Genomic DNA, 19,277 nt, shown 5'->3' on the forward strand with positions numbered 1-19,277 from the left:
ATTAATATATTTTCATATATGCTTAACCGAAGGGGAATTTTTTCTCGATAATAGATTTGCCTGGACCAGGGCGCGAACCTATGGATCCTTTCAAACCCAGGAACGTCAGTGAAGCTTTTCCTACTTCACTGACGTTCCTGGTTTGAAAGGAATCCTAGGTTCGCGCCCTGGTCCAGGCAAATCTATTATCGAAAAAAATTCCCCTTCGGTTAAGCATATATGAAAATATATTAATTCCGAGGTAGAGCGAATTAGATATTAAAGGACATTGTAGCTCGATATATGTATATGAATCACGGAAATGTGATATGACTTATATATATATATATACATACATACATATATATATATATATATATATATATATATATATATATATATATGCATATATAATATAATATATATATATATATATATATGTATATATATATAATTTTGGTTAAATGTAAATGAACCTAATGAAAACATTCCTGAAGGAATAAGTTTGATTATTGTTAAAAAGTACATAGGTCATAAAAGGACATCAGCAGAACAGACCTTTTGCCTGTAAAGAGAAAACAAAATGCAGACAAACTAAACCTATTTCAATTTGGTCAAAAGGATGATCCGGCTGAGATATCTGTTGGCTGACTTTATTTTTTATCTTTTATCGTCATTCACTTACAAAGAAGTTTATCAGAGTGAAAATCTTCATATAGGAGTGAAAATCTTCAAACTTGAGAAATAAACTGAAAAAACAACGTATTCCGAGCGGTTAGCACACAATTTCAAAACGGTAACACTTGCCAAACATCAACAGAAATCACACTTATTTACTGTGAAAACTCAAGAGGCAAAAAAGAAAGACTATAGTGACTTAGTCAACGCTCACAGAGCAATATTACTCCCGTAAAGAATATGAAAAACTGCACAGTACTTAACGGTACACTTTCCTTCCTGATAATATAAGACACTGCTGTAAATAGCACATACATTAAGCTGGTCTTATGCCAGTATCGGATAAAACTAAGGCAAAGACATTCGAAATGACCGCGCTATTCAGGTGGCTGCTGTTAAAATATGCAGGTCTCTTATCAGCATGCACACCTGTTCGTCTGAGCATCATCTGAGGACGATAAGACTAAAGGAATTACTTTCCAAAGCTACATGTGTGAGAGATACATAATATTAATAATAACAGTAAAAAGGTTAAGCAGTCGATGAACATGACAAAAGTGGAGGAATGCCAGGCCATAATTACACCGAAGGATAAATTCAGACAAACAAATCCAACCAAAATCCTACCAGGCAACGCTTGCGGGAAAAATATAAACACGGGAGATGGCAAATACCGCAGTGAACAACGCAGAGGTTTTCAAGGACCTTCATTAAGGGTAACTGCAATTGTGCTAATGCTCGGGAAAGTGTGACGCATGTCTACTGAACTAGTCTTCTGAATAATAATAATAATAATATAATAATAATAATAATAATAATAATAATAATAATAATAATAATAATAATAATAATAATATGCTGTTGAAATATTATACAACTAGAAAGCAACAAAGTAGGTAAAGTATGTTTAATTAAAACATCAAGAGGGGTATTTTACTAGTTTTGTAAAAGAAATAAATCAAAAACTTTTTAAACCACTGCATAAGGAATTCAATAGAAAGGGTAAGTTAAAAAAATCTTGACAAAGGCTTATGTTCATTTTTAGTTTTGAAAAAACTAAAATGTAAATGAAGCATCTTCGTAAGGAAACACCAGCATTTCCAAATGACAGAGCATTTTGAAAATAAGCTTATGCGGCAGGTTTTGAGAACGGTACACACGAAAATGAATTCTGTATCATCCGTACCGAGCGCTTTCAATGAAGTGATGATATCTACCTTTAAAAACATAAATTGCTCCTTCAACACGATTAAAGCAATACTTCGGTGCAAAATGAATCAAACAACGGCGCTTTGGCATTAACTTGCAGAGATCAAGAGCTTTAACCCACAAGTCGGATCTATCAAACTGCACCCAGAATGTTTATAAAAAAAGAGAGATTGTATGTTTTGGTATCATTGGTCTTAATTATTTTCATTTATTTTCCTCACTGCATTTTCTTATGTTTGGCATATTTTCTCATCACTGTTTCCCGTCATCTGTAGGTCAATTCTATATCATAATTCTTATACGGCAGCTCACATGAAAAAATAAATTGCCAAAATATCACCGAACATAAGATTAAAAAATAAGTTGGCCAACGAACATTTTTCTTTAAATATTTGGTCATAATTGTAGATGACATTGCCTCGGTGTTCTCGCAATAGTATTTCCACTCAGAAAAAGACACAGTAGGTGAACAATGCATAAGGTATCAACACCGAAAGATATATTAAAAATTAAGAATACTTGAAGAAAACAGGCGGGCTGGACCCATCTCTCTCTCTCTCCCCTTCTCTATAATATATACATACAGACACACTCACACACACACACACACACACACACACACACACACACATATATATATATATATATATATATATATATATATATATATATATATATATATATATATATAAAGATATATCCACGAAGGAAAAATAAACGAAGGAGGATCTGCGAGACCTTTCGACATTAAACGTCCTTTACTGAGCAGAAGCAGTTTCTGCTCAGTAAGGACGTTTAACGTCGAAAGGTCTCGCAGATCCTCCTTCGTTTATTTTTCCTTCGTGGCATATATCTTTATTTATGGATTTATCACGTCCCTAACTTTCATGATTCAGTTATACACACACACACATATATATATATATATATATAAATAATATATATTTAATTCCAAATTAAATTGGATTTATGCTTAATGTCTACGACAATATAAAAGGTCATGCGTGACAGCACTTTACAAGTGTGTGTATAATGTATTTAATGTATATATTATGTATGTATGTGCTCGTAAGGACATAAGAGCCTCCGAACAAAGTATATGGTGTCATATACGCATACGGTACAGTTAACAGTATTCCAACATTGGCATAACTCGCGCCCTCATTGGGACAGAGCTCCCAGAGCCAGGTGACCCCACAACGTCCAAAAACAACGACATTTCTCGTCCTACTCAACGCTGGCTCTTCCTTCCCCCGTCCGGTAAAATCTAGCCACAACGGAACCCAAAAACGACCAATTTCACTGACCTGGAATTGTGTACAGTGAACGAAAACAGTAGGCGGAAGGGCATAAAAGCAAAAATGTTGAGCTTGCGTCCTTCCTTCCTTCATTCATTCCATCCTTTCACCTGGACACTTCCATTTTCTTTCTTTTTATCTGTCTTGGCATTACTAATCTGTAAAAAGAACTTCGCGATGCCCGTTTGAATTGCGAATGGTTCTCAAACCAATCATCTATTTCTGTTGTTAATTTGATGATTCATATTTCAAACAGGGCATTGCCAAACATATAATAAATAAGTGGCTTTATGGTCATCATCTTTGTAAATTAATGAAGCCTTACGAACAATATATAGTTAGTCTTCTGGCAATATCATATCCCATATTTTTCATATTGAGAGAAGCAAAAACGTTTAGTGCACTATAATTGCAAGTATTATTAAATATTCAGAACCATCAATTAACCCAGCACTTATTCGATCCCTTGCCACACAAACTCTGTTCTGAAGGATCAATATCTCAAGAATACCAGACTTAAAGGTGGACCTCTTAATATGGACATTTCTGTTCTGAACTAAACTTCGCAGATCAGATGATATAATTATCAAACTCTTCTCATCTATATGGCATTTCGTCGCCATGATCGATTACTTTATGTCATGATATCAGATACGTTTGTGTGTGTGTGTGTGTGTGTGTGTGTGTGTGTGTGTGTGGAGTTTGCCTCTTTTTCCCGATAACTGTGACGCATAAGTAGGTCGCTGTTATCAGGAAAATCAGCAAAGTACGTCATGTGCACAATGCACAATCATGATGAAAGAATCTCACTTTTGGCAGAGGTGAAGGAAAAATTTAAGTACAGGTTGCCGTAGGGCTTCTGGAAAAGCTTTAGCCTGTGTTTGTGCGAGGAGAGTACGAAGGGCAACGCATGACTCAGCGGTCAGGATATAAGTAAGGCAGTGACTGCACCCACATTTTCCCTAGAACCAACCCACTTGGAAAGGAACCACTTACGTACAAAGCAATATCCTCATAATATATAAAATAATGGGGATATGAAAATAAATAAAAGAAGGTAAGTTAATCAATATTCAATTACAAAAACAGCTAAACAGAGAAAAGGGTAAGAAAAGCCTACCAGAGCCTCCCGAAGTTATAAATTGCAACAATAATACTGCCAGGAAGACTATGCAAAGGTATTACTTTAAAAGTACTCAAACACGTCAAGTCAAGGGCAGCGTTATTGTTACCGAATGAGGATGCCGATGTTTTACAGGTACCGCCTGCAGCAGGCAGGCACCGAGTCAAGGAGCACATGCAGGCTCGACAGGTGTTCGTGAAAGTTCCCAACTGAAATAGTGTGGGCAATGACCTAACAAAATATCTCCAACCAATGAAAATTCTATATCAAACTTACCCTTGTGGGGAAATAAGAAACCACTATTTGAAGAAACTTTACCTAAAAGAGAGAGACGAGAGAGACCTACCTGTGGAAGCAACTGCTATTAAACAGGGGAATTATGTTTCAATAATAGTAGAGGAAGGGATCCGCAGCACATGGCATTCAAACCATCATCTCAGTGGATATAGGCATCCTTATGAACATAGACCGAAATGCTTGACCAAAATTCGAGAGCAACACAGACCAGACTTGTATGTGTGTCAACACCAATCAAAGAGATCATCTTAAAGTAAATGATCCATGCTTTTTATGGCAAACGGAAATATATTCTATGAGGCTGTGAAAAAGAAGACTTGGGACTCGAAGGTAAAACCACAAACTGTCAACTACTCAGAAGCATTAAGTATAACATTACTTATATAAAGCGAATCCAGAGAGGGATAACTGCGCCAGACTACTTAATTCATGAATAGTTCCGATGAAGTGTAGTCCCGTACCCGACTAACTACACCACGTTTTCATCAGTTCGAGATTTGTGCTCAGGCAGAAGATCATTTCAGTCCGCATTTGCGGAGAGCGAATAATTATGAGAACAACTTGCAGTACTTTGCGCCTACTTATTTTCTAGACCAATAGTCGTGTCACCAATCAAGGCCAGAAACATTATCAGGAGGATTTCAAACAAGATCATCTGGGCTCACCAGTTCGCTATCAGCAACAGCAACTTTGCATTGCAAGAGGCTTAAAATGTTCTCAGTGAAACAAAGCGCATAGCCTACAACACCTAGGGCGCCCCTAGGCCATCGCGCTAATATCATAGAACCTTAGGGATAATCGAGTCCAAGGCAACAACAATCAAGTTAATGTGAGCGAGTTCTGGCTTACATTCATTGCCATGGTTGTCTTTGAAGTAGCTTGTGAGATCCAACAGACGAAGAGAATGCAAAATATCCTCCGTAACGATTACTTTCACGCATGATACGAAATGAGGTCACCCTTTCGATCAAGGAGTCGTTATTGACCCTGACACTGAGGAAGTCAATCAGCGGCCGCCCTGCAAACCATCAAAGCTGAGCTTCATCAACGGGTTTAACGCAATGTCTCATCAGCGGCAGCTTACGCCTGCTCATGTCGTCCCAATTTCGAATTAGCTCGTTTCATATTTGTCTTGCCTCATATGAGAGAGAGAGAGAGAGAGAGAGAGAGAGAGAGAGAGAGAGAGAGAGAGAGAATATGTGGTTTTAGGAAAAGTCGTGCAAGGCCTTTGGAAGAATATTTTCATCAAGAGAGAATTGTCTAAACATTAAATTCACCGACATTAAGAACGCATCGACATCACTCATACGAATCATATTGGTGCATAAACGTCTATGTGGTTTGCCTCACCTTCATCTTTGGACTTTGATCTGGAATGGCAAAATCGAAGAAAGGACGTAGAAACTTGAAACAAAAGATTATGATGATATACGTGCAGTGACAAAACTTCGGAAGAGCCTCCTAAGTATGTGTCATGACTGTCATCCTTCGCACCGCTCAGCCTACAAACGTTTCGTTGTCTCAGTACATATCTACATTGCACTTCAGGAAAAAGCACTGGGCTCTTTGCTAGAAATGTCTCCGACAGTAAATCTCGAGCAAATATTCTAATAATTAACGACATTTTCCATGTACTGACTATTATTATTATTTTTTTCCTATCACAGTCATTCTATCCGACTGCTTTTTATAGTGGGGGGTTCCGGGTTGCATCCTGCCTCCTTAGGAGTCCATCACTTTTTTATGTTTCTAGGAGCACACTTTTCTGCTTGAGTCCTGGCTAATAAGCGGGTACAGCTAGGTGCCGAAGGGACGCTGCAAGCACCCATTAATAATGCCCACAGTCCACCGAGGGACCCAATACGACGAGCAAAACCTGGCGTATGATAGATTCAGTTACTCGCTCAATCAGTCACTCTTCTGGCCTCTAAGGGTCCACTGTAACCCAGGGGAGTTTGCCAATATAAACCATAACAATTACTTGCCAATATAAACCTTAACAATTACTTGCCAATATAAACCATAACAATTACTTGCCAATATAAACCATAACAATTACTTGCCAATATAAACCATAACAATTACAACAAACATCCTCGCCAATATTTGCAGCATTCAGTGATTCTTATCTTATAAGCATTTGATAATAAATCATATCAGGACAAAAATCTTCGGAAAAGGTCGAAGGTAATTCCAGGATAGCAAAGATGGTGTGTTGTCTTGGGGTGGGGTTTGCCCGCGCGTGAAGAACTAAATCTTCACTAAACACCTAAGAGAAAAACCTGGATTTTTTTTTTGTTTTTTTTTTGGGGGGGCAATGATGCTCCGGAGAAGCTGGGTTCTCTGCAGGCTCTGAAATTACCCTTACATTTAAATTATTTTGTACAAGAAAGAGATAAGTAATGCACAATATTACTTTTCCCTTTTTGTTACGAGCTGCACTGTGAGCAAGAGCCCGTGCTAGCATAATGATAATCTTTACGATTTTAGGGGGCCCGGAGGGAGGGTGACCAACTCATGCAGACAAAAACAGAATAAAAAAAAACAGAGGACTGAACGCAAGACTAACGCTTTAACCTTAAAACAAAAACATTATTGAAACTTGAAACAAACCTTGTCGGCCTGCTTTAAGCTGCAATGTGAATGAACTTCACTTAAGCATGTCAGGATATTTCTATTGCTAAGCAGCGACACGAGAGCAGATTCCTTTCTTTTTCTTCTTCTTCTTCTTCTTTTAGAACTGTCTACGGATTATGAGCCAGACCAAACCAAACCCAAAGAGTCAACAATATACCCCAGTGCAGAAGAGCAAATTTCCTATAATTTTATTCAAGTCATTTAGCCAATTCGTTATCGAAAGACAAGGATTCCTCTTCTTACAATTCACTTCCGATTACCAGGAGCAAATGTAGTTTCACTTTGTAAGGTCTGCAGTTACCACCTCATTGTAACTCTGTGCCAGTTATTTTATTTTCTTTTAAGTGTCCTTTGAAAAAACTCACCGTCCTGCTTAAATCACAATGATCCTTATAACTTTGTAACCATACACACCTATATATGTATGTACACAAAAATGTATGTGTATGTATGTATGTATACACACATATACATACACAGTATAAAATTAAAAAAACACTACGGCTCACGGCACACAAGACTACCAAATACAAGATATGATATTTTGGAACGCAAACGGCAAGTCTATACGTTACTGCTGTTGACAGAAATACTCATTTTTCTTTTTTAAATTCTGGTCTACAGCAGCATTTGGCCGTTACACATGTGACAAGAATTATATTTCTATTTAAATAAACTTGTGCTGCAGAATTCCTGTGGAATACGAATTCAAATAATAATAATAATAATAATAATAATAATAATAATAATAATAATAATAATAATAATGGGATGAGATGTTATTTTATCCCATTTATTATTACATCTCTCCCATATGTAGGAAGTGCAATACGAAAAATGAAACCATAAACCACATAGCAAGTGAATGCCCGGCACTTGCACAGAACCAGTACAAAAAGAGGCATGATTCAGTGGCAAAAGCCCTCCACTGGAGCCTGTGCAAGAAACATCAGCTACCTTGCAGTAATAAGTGGTACGAGCACCAACCTGAGGGAGTGATAGAAAAACGATCAGGCAAAGATCCTCTGGGACTATGGTATCAGAACGGATAAGGTGATACGTGCAAACAGACCAGACGTAACGTTGATTGACAAAGTCAAGAAGAAAGTATCACTCATTGATGTCGCAATACCATGGGACACCAGAGTTGAAGAGAAAGAGAGGGAAAAAATGGATAAGTATCAAGATCTGAAATAGAAATAAGAAGGATATGGGATATGCCAGTGGTAAATCGTACCCATAATCATAGGAGCACTAGGCCACGATCCCAAGATCCCATGAAAAGGAATCTGGAAAAACTAGAGGCTGAAGTAGCTCCGGCCTCATGCAGAAGAGTGTGATCCTAGAAACGGCACACATAGTAAGAAAAGTGATGGACTCCTAAGGAGGCAGGATGCAACCCGGAACCCCACACTATAAATACCGCCCAGTCGAATTGGAGGACTGTGATAGAGCAAAAAAAAAAAAAAAAAAAAAAAAAAAAAAATAATAATAATAATAATAATAGATTTTGTCAATGACTTCTTTACTTTTACCAGTCCAACAACCGAGATTTTTATAGTGGTTTACTTCACACTGGGATACGGAACGATCAGCTCTTCATTCACCTGTGACGAAATTTGCGATGCCAGTTTATACCATTAAGTCAGTCATGCAATCGTCTTTACACAACATCTGTCTGGACAACCTGGTCAGTAAATTATGGCGACCATACGCGTGGTCTTTCGTGATTTCAGGTATTTGCTGAATTTGCAGTTTCTGGACCAAAGCATATGGAATACCGGGATGACATCGTTACCGTCTGTCACAGTCCATACAAACAGAGATTGATTTCAACTTGGTACCTTTGAACTCAACTGTTATATAATGGAATTTCCCTAAACTTTTTATTAGCAAATTTCAATTTACCCTGATCATTTCGAAACTAGAAAGAAGTCTCTTCAACCTAAATGTACGATATGAACGATGACTCAAAAGCGAGGGCAAAATGAAAGATGACCAGAGGCAAAACAACGCCACATAAACTCTACCGATAAATCCCAACTAGGCAGCCAACACAACCTGGAAGAAACGCAGCGAAAAGGCAAATAGTGAAAAATTAAAAACGTGCGCTTTTATGCACTGACAAAATAAAAAGTCAGAAATCCAGTTAAAGTCTGTCGACCAAAGGACGTAAGAAAACGGTTTAAAAACAACCCATGATTCTCGGAGCGAGATGATCGTCCACTGGAAATGGCTGGAGTTCTATTAGGCCCCCGACGCCGCCGCTCCCTTCCCTGCGCCTACCTACCTACCTATCCTCCATCTCGGGCTCACGGGAGAGAGAGAGAGAGAGAGAGAGAGAGAGAGAGAGAGGAAAAAAGTACTATTATAGGAGACAATTTGTCACAGAAATGGAGAAGGGGGCGGAGGGCAAAATGAAAAGGAAGGAGGGAGGGCATTAGGAGGAGTAAATGGGAGCAAAGAGAGGAGGAGGAGGAAAGGGCAAGGAGATGGAAGATCGTGCAAGGAGGTACCAAAGGTGAATGAAGGAAAGGGGAGCAAAGGGAAAGTAGAATGATGATCGCAGAAAGGGAAGAAAGGAGTGGAAAATAAGAGAAAGACTGGGAGAGGGTTAAAAGGGAAAGAATTAAGGGAGTTAGAAGAGACACAGAAGAGAAAAGACTGGAAAAAAAAACCTGAACTGAGACAGAACAATGAGAATGGGGGACCAAAGGAGGAAGAAGCGGGGAGGGAAAAATACCGAATAGGGGATTAAGAAGAGACCATGGAAGAAAATAGCTCGGATGAGGAGGCAAGACCTCATTGTCGAAGGCAGAAAGAAATGAACAAGGAAACCGAAAATAAAAAGATAAAAGGATGCTTAGAATCATGAAGGAATAATACACTGCATCGATGGAAACTGTGAAGGAACATAATGTCATAAGAAAAGAAACCGGAGACGAAAAATAAAGACAAGAAAAAACCAAAGAGGGTGCAAAAAAAAAAAAAAAAAAAAAAAGGATGGGAGACACCACAGACTAAACAGAAAAAAAGGAAAGAAATAATGGTTGACAAAGTTGGTCCATCAGTTTATAAACCTAAATGTAAAATAAGCAATGGTATCACTTCGAAAATCAAACGGTGACTTAACAAGGCGTGATCCAACCTCCAGCTTACTAGGGACACGTGCAAGACTTTCCCCTCACGCATAATTTGTGTAAATTATATTCGTACTTTTAACGTAAATTAAAATGTGCTAAGATCTATGATCAAAGAGAGCCTTGTTTCACCAACGAAAATTAAAATAAATATGCTCTATTCCATTAAAAATAATGTTTCTGTACTGTTTAAACATTCACATTGTTTAGTCTTTACATTTTCATTCTAATAAATAAATCATAAATATCCTATCCTAAATTTTCTGTATCTTTTTAGGCACTTCCATAGATCTTTCCTACCGCCCCACAGTTTGTAGGCTTACTCCCAGAGTAAGCGAAAGGTAATAAGAGAGAAGAGAATCATAAAAATATTCTTCACAGAAGAAGGTCACATGTTACATAAAATCCTATCTTAAATATGAACTTCCATAAATCGATTTATCTCAAGCCAATAATTCTTTTATCTTTGTCTAGCCACTTTTACCCATAGCAGACTAACTTCAGACTTCATTCCAACACACACACATTTTTCATATATATATATACGTATATATATAGATATATATATATATATATATTATATATATATATATATATATCTATATATATATAAGTTTGTGGTTCCAGACAAACGAGCCAACACTATGAGCTTATCAACTCCAATGATGCCAGGTGCAGAGAACTTCTGTAGCTTCAGCTGCTCCATATACTACATACAAAGACAGCTCCTAAACAACGCACTGACCCCATTTACTTACTCTGCAACTCACCCCTGGTATTCAGGCCCTCTTATTCCAACACCTCTTTAGGTCACTGAATGCAAAATAGCATTTTTCATCTGTGCCATTCCTTCACCTGGGGATACAGTAGACAGCCTTGGCAGCTACTCAAATACTCTAATGCTTTCCTTGCCTCCTCTGAACACTTCCAAAGGCATTTGCAAATTTAGTCTTTCTCCTTCTGCTTTTCGATAATTCAGACCTAATCAACTTCAACATTCAGAACTTTCAGTGACGCTAGAAGACCCTTTCATCAGACAGATTCTCTGCCGTTACAACACTACACCTTCAATCACAACATGAGCATTTAAACTGCTCAAGCGTGGATGAAGCCCTGAGCAGAACACGAATCTAACAATTCCTTGCACATGCCTAGAAGGTTCACCATCACTGTAATGCTGCATCATTCACCCCATCTTACACATTCTCTCTGGCCTCCTGGTAGAAAATGGGTTCACAATCCTTTTATACCTTCTAACTTGGGCTCCCATTGACGCTCCAAGTTTCCATCCATTCATCTGCTCACATGCTGCTACTTTTCTTGCCTCACCTACTCTCTGACTTACATCTTCCCTATACTACCATCATATAAACTCTTTACTCCAAAGTTAATACAAATACAAACACGCATGAGATTATATATAATACATACATACATACATATACGTATATATAATCTCGTGTGGGGATTCAACTCTTAATTCGGTGCAAAGACAAACTCTTACCCTCTCTTTTATGTCAACATTTTGGGAAGATAAAGATGGGAAGGGTAAGTATACCTTTAAAAATGAACTGCTGTTTCCACATAGAAGCTCTTTCTTTAATCTCAATTACTACTGTAAATATTGTCCTTATCCACCCTCATTATTTTACTTCCCTGCGTCTGCAAGCCTCGACAAAATTACCATCAAAGGGAATTTATTGAAATGACTATTCCAACAATGCCTCTTTTTCTATGACCTCTTTCACTCTACCACACTGTCCCCTTATCAATCTTCTATATGTCTACTTTAGCCAATAATCTGTTCTGATGAAAGTCGGAGTTTCTCTGATATCAGTACACATCAGTAATCCTCGACTTTGCCAATACAGCGAATGCCAAGCTTTCTCAGTCTCTCATTGCATTATCTTCAAGAAGGATGGTAAAACGCTTCCTTTAATACTCTGCCCCAGTTGAGGTTTCTTTACTCAAGTTTCTATCATCCCTCGAGTAGATTAAGGGCTTCAAATTTAAGCTGTTCTTTAAAAATATGGATTAAAAGAAAACAAGTAAAAAATGCTCCAAAGTTTCGTCGGTGGAATCGAGTTTTCTGTCCGGTGGTGGCTTATGGTATTGGTACCTATGGCGTTGACAGAAGTACGACTATGGCTAACTTTAACAGAAAAAAAACTACCGAGGTTAGAAGGCTGCAAATTGGTGTTTGATGATTGGAGAGTGGATGAACAGCATACAAATTTGCAGCCCTCTAGCCTCAGCAGTTTTTAAGATCTGAGGGTGGACGTACAGACAAAGCAAGCACAATAGTTTTCATTTATATAAAACTAAAAAGGCATAGGTGAAAGGACTGACCAGTGAATTGAGTTTGTCTGGTTTCAGAAATTTTGGGTGAGAGGATAACCGTAACTGTAACATACAGAGTTCCAAGTACCAGAACAAGGGGTCAAAACAAAATCCGTTTGGCTGTTCATTGTCCGTTGGTCGACATCAGGCCTCCTTATGACTTTTAGATCCTAACACACCATTCTCAGGGCAAGGCCCTTCAGGCATATGCCAGCTTCATCTAAACAGCGGCCTAACACAAAAAAGCATTTACTACTGGTACCCACAGGGCAGAGTTTTTCAAGTCGGGCGGGGAGTTGGTATACCTACTAGTGAAGATTTTTGTGGTGGTGCACAAAGTGGCAATGATTCAATATGTTCTGTTCAGTTGTTCAGTTGGCTCGGTTCTTAATACGATACAGAAACGAGGAATGCCTGGGCAACGATTATTACTTTCGAATTCTTATTATTTCTGAATGCCACCCATCTAGACAATAGACTATAGATATGAGTATGCAATTACATATATACATAGACACAAACTATATAATGTGTGTGTGTGTGCATAAACGCAGCCTATCGCTTACCAACATCATAAGAGAACAATATCTAGAACAGAGCAAAAACAGAAACACACAGACACACGCACAATACGGAAATGTGAATTCTAGATGGATGGGAGGGGACGGGATGCTGGAGGAAGGGGGGTGGGTGGGGGTTGGGGGTAGGACTCACAAGCATGCGTGCAATAGCGTCGGGAAGTTGCGCCACAATCGATCCCTTGATTTAATTTTGCTGCACATGCTATTTCGCTTCACGAATGCGCTCCGACGATATCATCACAAAACACCATCCAAATATTCGTGGTGAAATCATTAGCAACGTATACAAATTGGTGTCTTTTTGGCCTACGGTAATGGCGTATGCTGCTTCTGCCGCAGCTCTCTCTCTCTCTCTCTCTCTCTCTCTCTCTCTCTCTCTCTCTCTCTCTCACACACCAGAATAAATCACCTACTTATTTTACTTACGAGACCATATCGTACTACATATACTACAGTATTATTTCTTTACACTATTCTTCCTATAGGAAGCATTTACAGAGATTTATAATTGATTTGTACGAGTCTCCTAGCTTTTGTCCTCGCTACCACAAATATTTAGAAGCAAAACTCATAAAATTCGTTCGAGATCTAGTCACAGCATCGTTCAGCAAATATCGAAACAAAACAGAAAGAAATCTGAAGTTCCAAATATTTGGAGCCTTTTGGATGAAAGTCAGAGTCGAAACATCGATATTTTCGAAAGTTTAATAACATATAAAAAAGAACGAAAGGAAAAAAAAAACGCTTTATGGATCTGGAGGTAGAGGGGTACCAAGCGCTGAGGAACTATGGCACAGGTAGTAGGTCCAACGCCAAACGCCAACGTGCAAGCCGCCTCTTTCTTCCCTTCCAAAGTAAACTCTGGACCAATAAACAGAAAAACGAGACAAATTCTGAAATCTGAGTGCACGCCTCCTTGTTGTAGCACACGTTAGACCTCACAATCTCGCAACAGACACAGTGGAGGCCAATGACCTCGAGTCATCCAGTTCTTCAGACAATCCATTTCCAGAGTGAGGAATTCTCAGAGTTCCTTGGTATTCCCTGAACCATTCCTTTCTGCCTCTACAGATCTCCTTTCACATCCACTTTTCGGATCTTTCTTAAACACTGACCCCCCAAGGACTTTCAAGGGTCGTTATCTTTATGATATTTACAGTCTTTTGTTTGTTTTCACAATAATCCCCAAAGGGCTTGTACCAAACACGCCGCAATGGTGGATACATGTCGGGTTAATACCCTTGTTGGGGTTGGGGGGGTCACTATCTAATAAAGATTCCATTTTCTTGTGAGACCACCCTCACTCGGAGCAGCCACGCCCATCTAGTTCTCTTCAAGAAAAAAGCACAACACGTGGCCAAGATACAAGAGACGAACTCAAAAAAGCGAAATGGCCGGGTTATCGCACTAGCTTCGGCTTATGCCTCAAAAAATAAATGTAAATGAGCACCCAAACAAATCATTTGAAGGCACGCATGATTGCCCATCATTGGATAACGTTACTCATCCACAAACAATTCCTAACCGCACTGCATTCCACACTCAAAAATCGTGCCATCATGTATCAATAAATGGCGATGGAAAATAAAATTGCAGTGCTCCATATGCATCCCATTCATGAACGCACCGATGGCATTAGGATTAATTCCAACTTTATTTATAAAGAACAACTGATTTAAAGTTGCAAGTCTCGTACCAATAAAATACTCTCTCTCTCTCTCTCTCTCATTATCCATACACACTCGTCCAGCATGTAGGTCCTGTTTCTTCTGTACCAAACCGATATAGCATAGGTTCGAATCCAGGCTAGAGCAGAGATGCACGTTTTGTATATGATCATTTCCTTTGCGCCATTTATTCCCAAGGTAAAGTGAATTCGATAGTAAGGGTATTTGTGGTTTAACTTTGGTAAGTATGAAAGTCATATATATATAAGATATATAAGTGATATATTGATTTATAGCGATGTGTGTGTGTGTGTGAGCGCAATTTGTGGATAAGGCAGCTGGCTGATAGGTGGCAAGCCAGAGCCGTATGCCCAGCCATACTAGATAATTGCGTGGCGCCTACAACATAATTCCAAAATTCTTCCCGACAACCAGGAGGTTAAGACCTAAGTCATCCCCCTCTTAGTCGAAAATGCGTATACTCAGTTACACATACACACAAATATAAATGCGATATATATATATATATATATATATATATATATATATATATATATATATATATATATATATATATATATATATATATATATATATCTATATATATATATATATAGAGAGAGAGAGCGAGAGAGACGAGAGAGAGAGAGAGAGAGAGAGAGAAAGAAAAGATGACAACTAACGTTACTTACTCTACAATAAAACAGCATATAAAGCACAGTGACAGATGCTGGAGCATGGTGGAAAGCTGAGGGACCTTATGATTTTAGGAAAAACGATGCAGATCAGAGCTGAATGATACAAGAACTGATGGGGGAATGAGCTCACCTGAAACTTCAAAGGCCTCCAGTTGTAAAGGATGAACAAAAATACGAAAGATACGAAAGACCAAAATACGTCATTTTTCAACCGAGGTTAAGACTTCGATACCGGAGAACGCAGTCTGATTCTTGCTGTGTAGGGACAGGAAGTGGAGTCATCCCCATCAAGGTGGCCTCATTCTTGGGCAAAAGATGGGACTACGTACAGAGTTAACGGCCCAGCCTCATAAAAGAAGTTACCGATATAACATACCCTTGGAGCGACGCTGGACCACAATGAGGCCGAACAGCCAACAGAGTGAAAGAATTTTAGGTATGTTTGACTGGAATATAGTTATGAAAACATAGGAGTACTTGATCCTGTTCAGATATGAAAATTTCACTTACGACAAAGCAAAAGCAAATCCGACCAGTAAATTTATACTTAACGAGAGCAGGGAAAGTTTATGGAGATCTGCTGATTGATTCCAAGTGATTTTGGACTGTGACTGAAGGGAATAGTTTGCACAACGCTTATACACTAAAGGACTGATGCAAAAGGAAGACCAGATGTGATGACACTTTGTGAGAGACAACTGTTAGGATTCATTATTTTACAGGGCCACACTAATGTTTATATATCTAAAAATGCGCGGTAGATTCAATCTGATATATAAAAATAACAGGTCTGCGAAAGTAGTAATCTAGCCTCTTCGTTTAATGCAGTGAGGAAAAGTAACAAACTCAGACTTTTGATCATAACGACCTACATGTTATATGCATCACTAAAATTATATCAATGTCAGAGACCAGTAAAATAGAGGAGGAACATCTGCCTTTGACAATAACAAGAGAAAGAGTCAATAAAAACTGCTTAGCAGTTGAATTTCTGATCAAAACGTAACGGCGATGCTCGGAATAAAAATTATATGTGTTGGGGGGGGGGGGGGTGTAATAAAAGAGAGAAAATTAGAAGACTTTAACAGAAAAAAATGCTAACTTTCAGAAAAAGATATTCAGCAATGCTATGATAAAAAGTTGACTCAATTTCTAGCACAAAATTTGCAGTCCAGCTGGCAAATAATGCACTTTACCACACTATATGAAAACACTTTTTAACTTATATGTTATAGGAAAGTAAACAGTAATTACAGTTGGATCACATAACATAGTTATGATAAGGATTTAAGTACATATATATTTAGGAGTAAAAGCACATCACTTATCAAAGCAAAGATATAACTCTTACAAATAAGTGAGACACGAAAGAACTAAATTTTCTATCTATTATTATTATTTCAGTAGAAGATGAAACCTACTCACATGAAACAAGCACACAGGGACCACCAATTTGATATTCAAGCTTCCAAAAAATGTTGGTTTAAACCTCCCACCGTAGACCCCTCACTGCAGCAGTAACTGATCATGATACAGAGCCAATGATTTTTCATGGTCCTGGGGGAGACGCGAACCGGCGACATCTGAGTGGCATTCCACGACACTTACCACCATACCAGTGGACAAGATTGAAATGACAGCAATGATAGAAAAAAGTGAATTAATCATCAGGCATGAATAGAGACTAGAGAACTATGAGGATTTTCGTGTAAGTACCTAGCCAACAGGAGACAGTGCTACCAAGGAAAAGGCTGAAAAAACGTTGTGCTGCTTGAAGTCAGCAGCACTGCCAACGAAGTGGATAACACATGTTAGCAGACAAATCAAAAATAGAACAGAATACAGAAATTTGGCCAAACAAGCTCTGGGACCCATGAGGTCATTCAGCGCTGAAAGGGAAATTGACAGTAAGAAGGTTTGAAATATGTAAGAGGAGGAAAACATTGCAGTTACACTTTGAAATCACTGTTAGAGAGGGCAGAAAGTCAGATGGATGACCTACAGCTAAAAGAATAATGCCAAAAATAACAAGTAAAAACGTTCCGAAGTTTCTTCGGTGCAACCGAGTTTTCTGTACCGCGTATAATCAAGGCCACCAAAAATAGATATATCTTTCGGTGGTCTCGGTGCAATTCTGTATAAGCGAGCCGCGGCCCATGAAACTCTCAGCCAGCTGTCGTGGCCTGTGCTGTTGTGTTGCCAGAAACTAGACCATGGCTTACTTTAACCTTAAATAAAATCAAAACTACTGAGGCTAGAGGGCTGCAATTTGGTATGTTTGATAAGCTGAGGGTGGATGATCGACATAGCAATTAGCAGCCCTCTAACTCAGCAGTTTTTAAGGTCTGAGGCCGGACAGAAAAAGTGCGGACGCACAGACAAAGCTTTCTTTTAAAAAAAACTACAAATGCGGGATAAAACAACCTGAAGTCGTAACACTGAATTTGTTTTTTGTAAAAATTATAGTAAAATAAGACTTTGGAAACCGAAGTTTCCTTCCTCTTAAAAGTGATTGTTCATCATTCGCCGAATAATGAAATGTGGATGATGATACATAAACGCAAAGGCGGCGCACAACCTTGGCATATTCTTCATTATTCGTCCCTGGCATTTTCATTACCATATAAACTGACAACAATACATAGGAAAATAACGCTAAAAGTAGCTCTGAAAAACACAGGAATATATATTAGAGCCTAAATGTAAGGAACTCATTTTCATATCGTTTATAATGGAAATGAACATCCATTTAAATTCAAGGGTTAAAAAAATTAATTTTTGCTACTTACACTTACTTTACGATTGGTGAAATGCCAGAAATAGTTTTAAAAAGAAGCTATAATTAATAACAACAAAAATATTATTATTAATTATTTACAATATCCTCTTTCTTACCTGTTTCTGGTGCTGCAAGGAGCCGATCTTGTTTCCTTGACGAATAAGGTCTGCCACCACCTAAAAGGACAAATACAGACGTTACTATTTTCTTTTAGGGATTAAATAACACAGTATCTCACATCCCTCTAATTTCATCGAGCACAAACAAATCCTTCATCCAAGAAATGTTGACCTACAAAATAAGACGGGATAAATTCTCCAATTTCATGTCTACTCCCCCATTCAAGAATAAAGATCCATGAGAACGATCAAGTCAACATAAAATGGAAGTCCCTCCGATAGTTAACAGTAATATATTAATGTCCTGTGTCACACAACCAAAATACCTCCTGTCCTGAGGTGTAGTTAAATGCTAATTGTAATGACTTCAGGATTCCCGATAACATTATCCCCATGTTTTAACACAAACCCCTGAAACCTCAGCACTTCCATCCTGATATTCGTTATACTCACATGCCCCAATTCAATATTTCTAAAGCCTTTTCAAACCTTATATCTTACCAGACAACCTTGATAACTGACATGCGTCAAAAAATTTTCACATTTATTTTAGTACTGTCCTTTGTGCGGGTCAACAAAAGGATCTTCGATTTGAATTGTAAACAAAGAGATATTGAATTTGAATTTCCCACCACAGATGTTTGTGGTTATACATATCCTATCTGCAGTAAAATGCTTAATATGAATGGAACAGTGTAGTCGGATTAACGAGCTGATAAGGGGCCTTCTGTG

At 38.3% G+C, this 19,277-nt stretch overlaps 1 protein-coding gene across 8 annotated transcripts in view; it reads right to left on the reverse strand.

Annotated features, from left to right (window-relative positions):
• LOC135198163 (uncharacterized) overlaps positions 1-19,277 on the reverse strand; it is a 904,910-nt gene that overhangs the window by 788,876 nt on the left and 96,757 nt on the right. For all 8 annotated transcript variants that reach the window (XR_010310739.1, XR_010310738.1, XR_010310735.1 and 5 more), the window contains exon 2: positions 18,543-18,602. Coding sequence is in view for 3 of the 8 variants with exons in the window: in XM_064225669.1 (XP_064081739.1) it covers positions 18,543-18,602 (60 nt within the window). In the remaining 5 variants the exon portion in view is untranslated. The remainder of the gene's footprint in view (positions 1-18,542; positions 18,603-19,277) is intronic.

The sequence above is a fragment of the Macrobrachium nipponense genome, chromosome 21 (genome assembly GCF_015104395.2).
Source record: "Macrobrachium nipponense isolate FS-2020 chromosome 21, ASM1510439v2, whole genome shotgun sequence".
In the NCBI taxonomy this organism is placed as follows: domain Eukaryota; kingdom Metazoa; phylum Arthropoda; class Malacostraca; order Decapoda; family Palaemonidae; genus Macrobrachium; species Macrobrachium nipponense.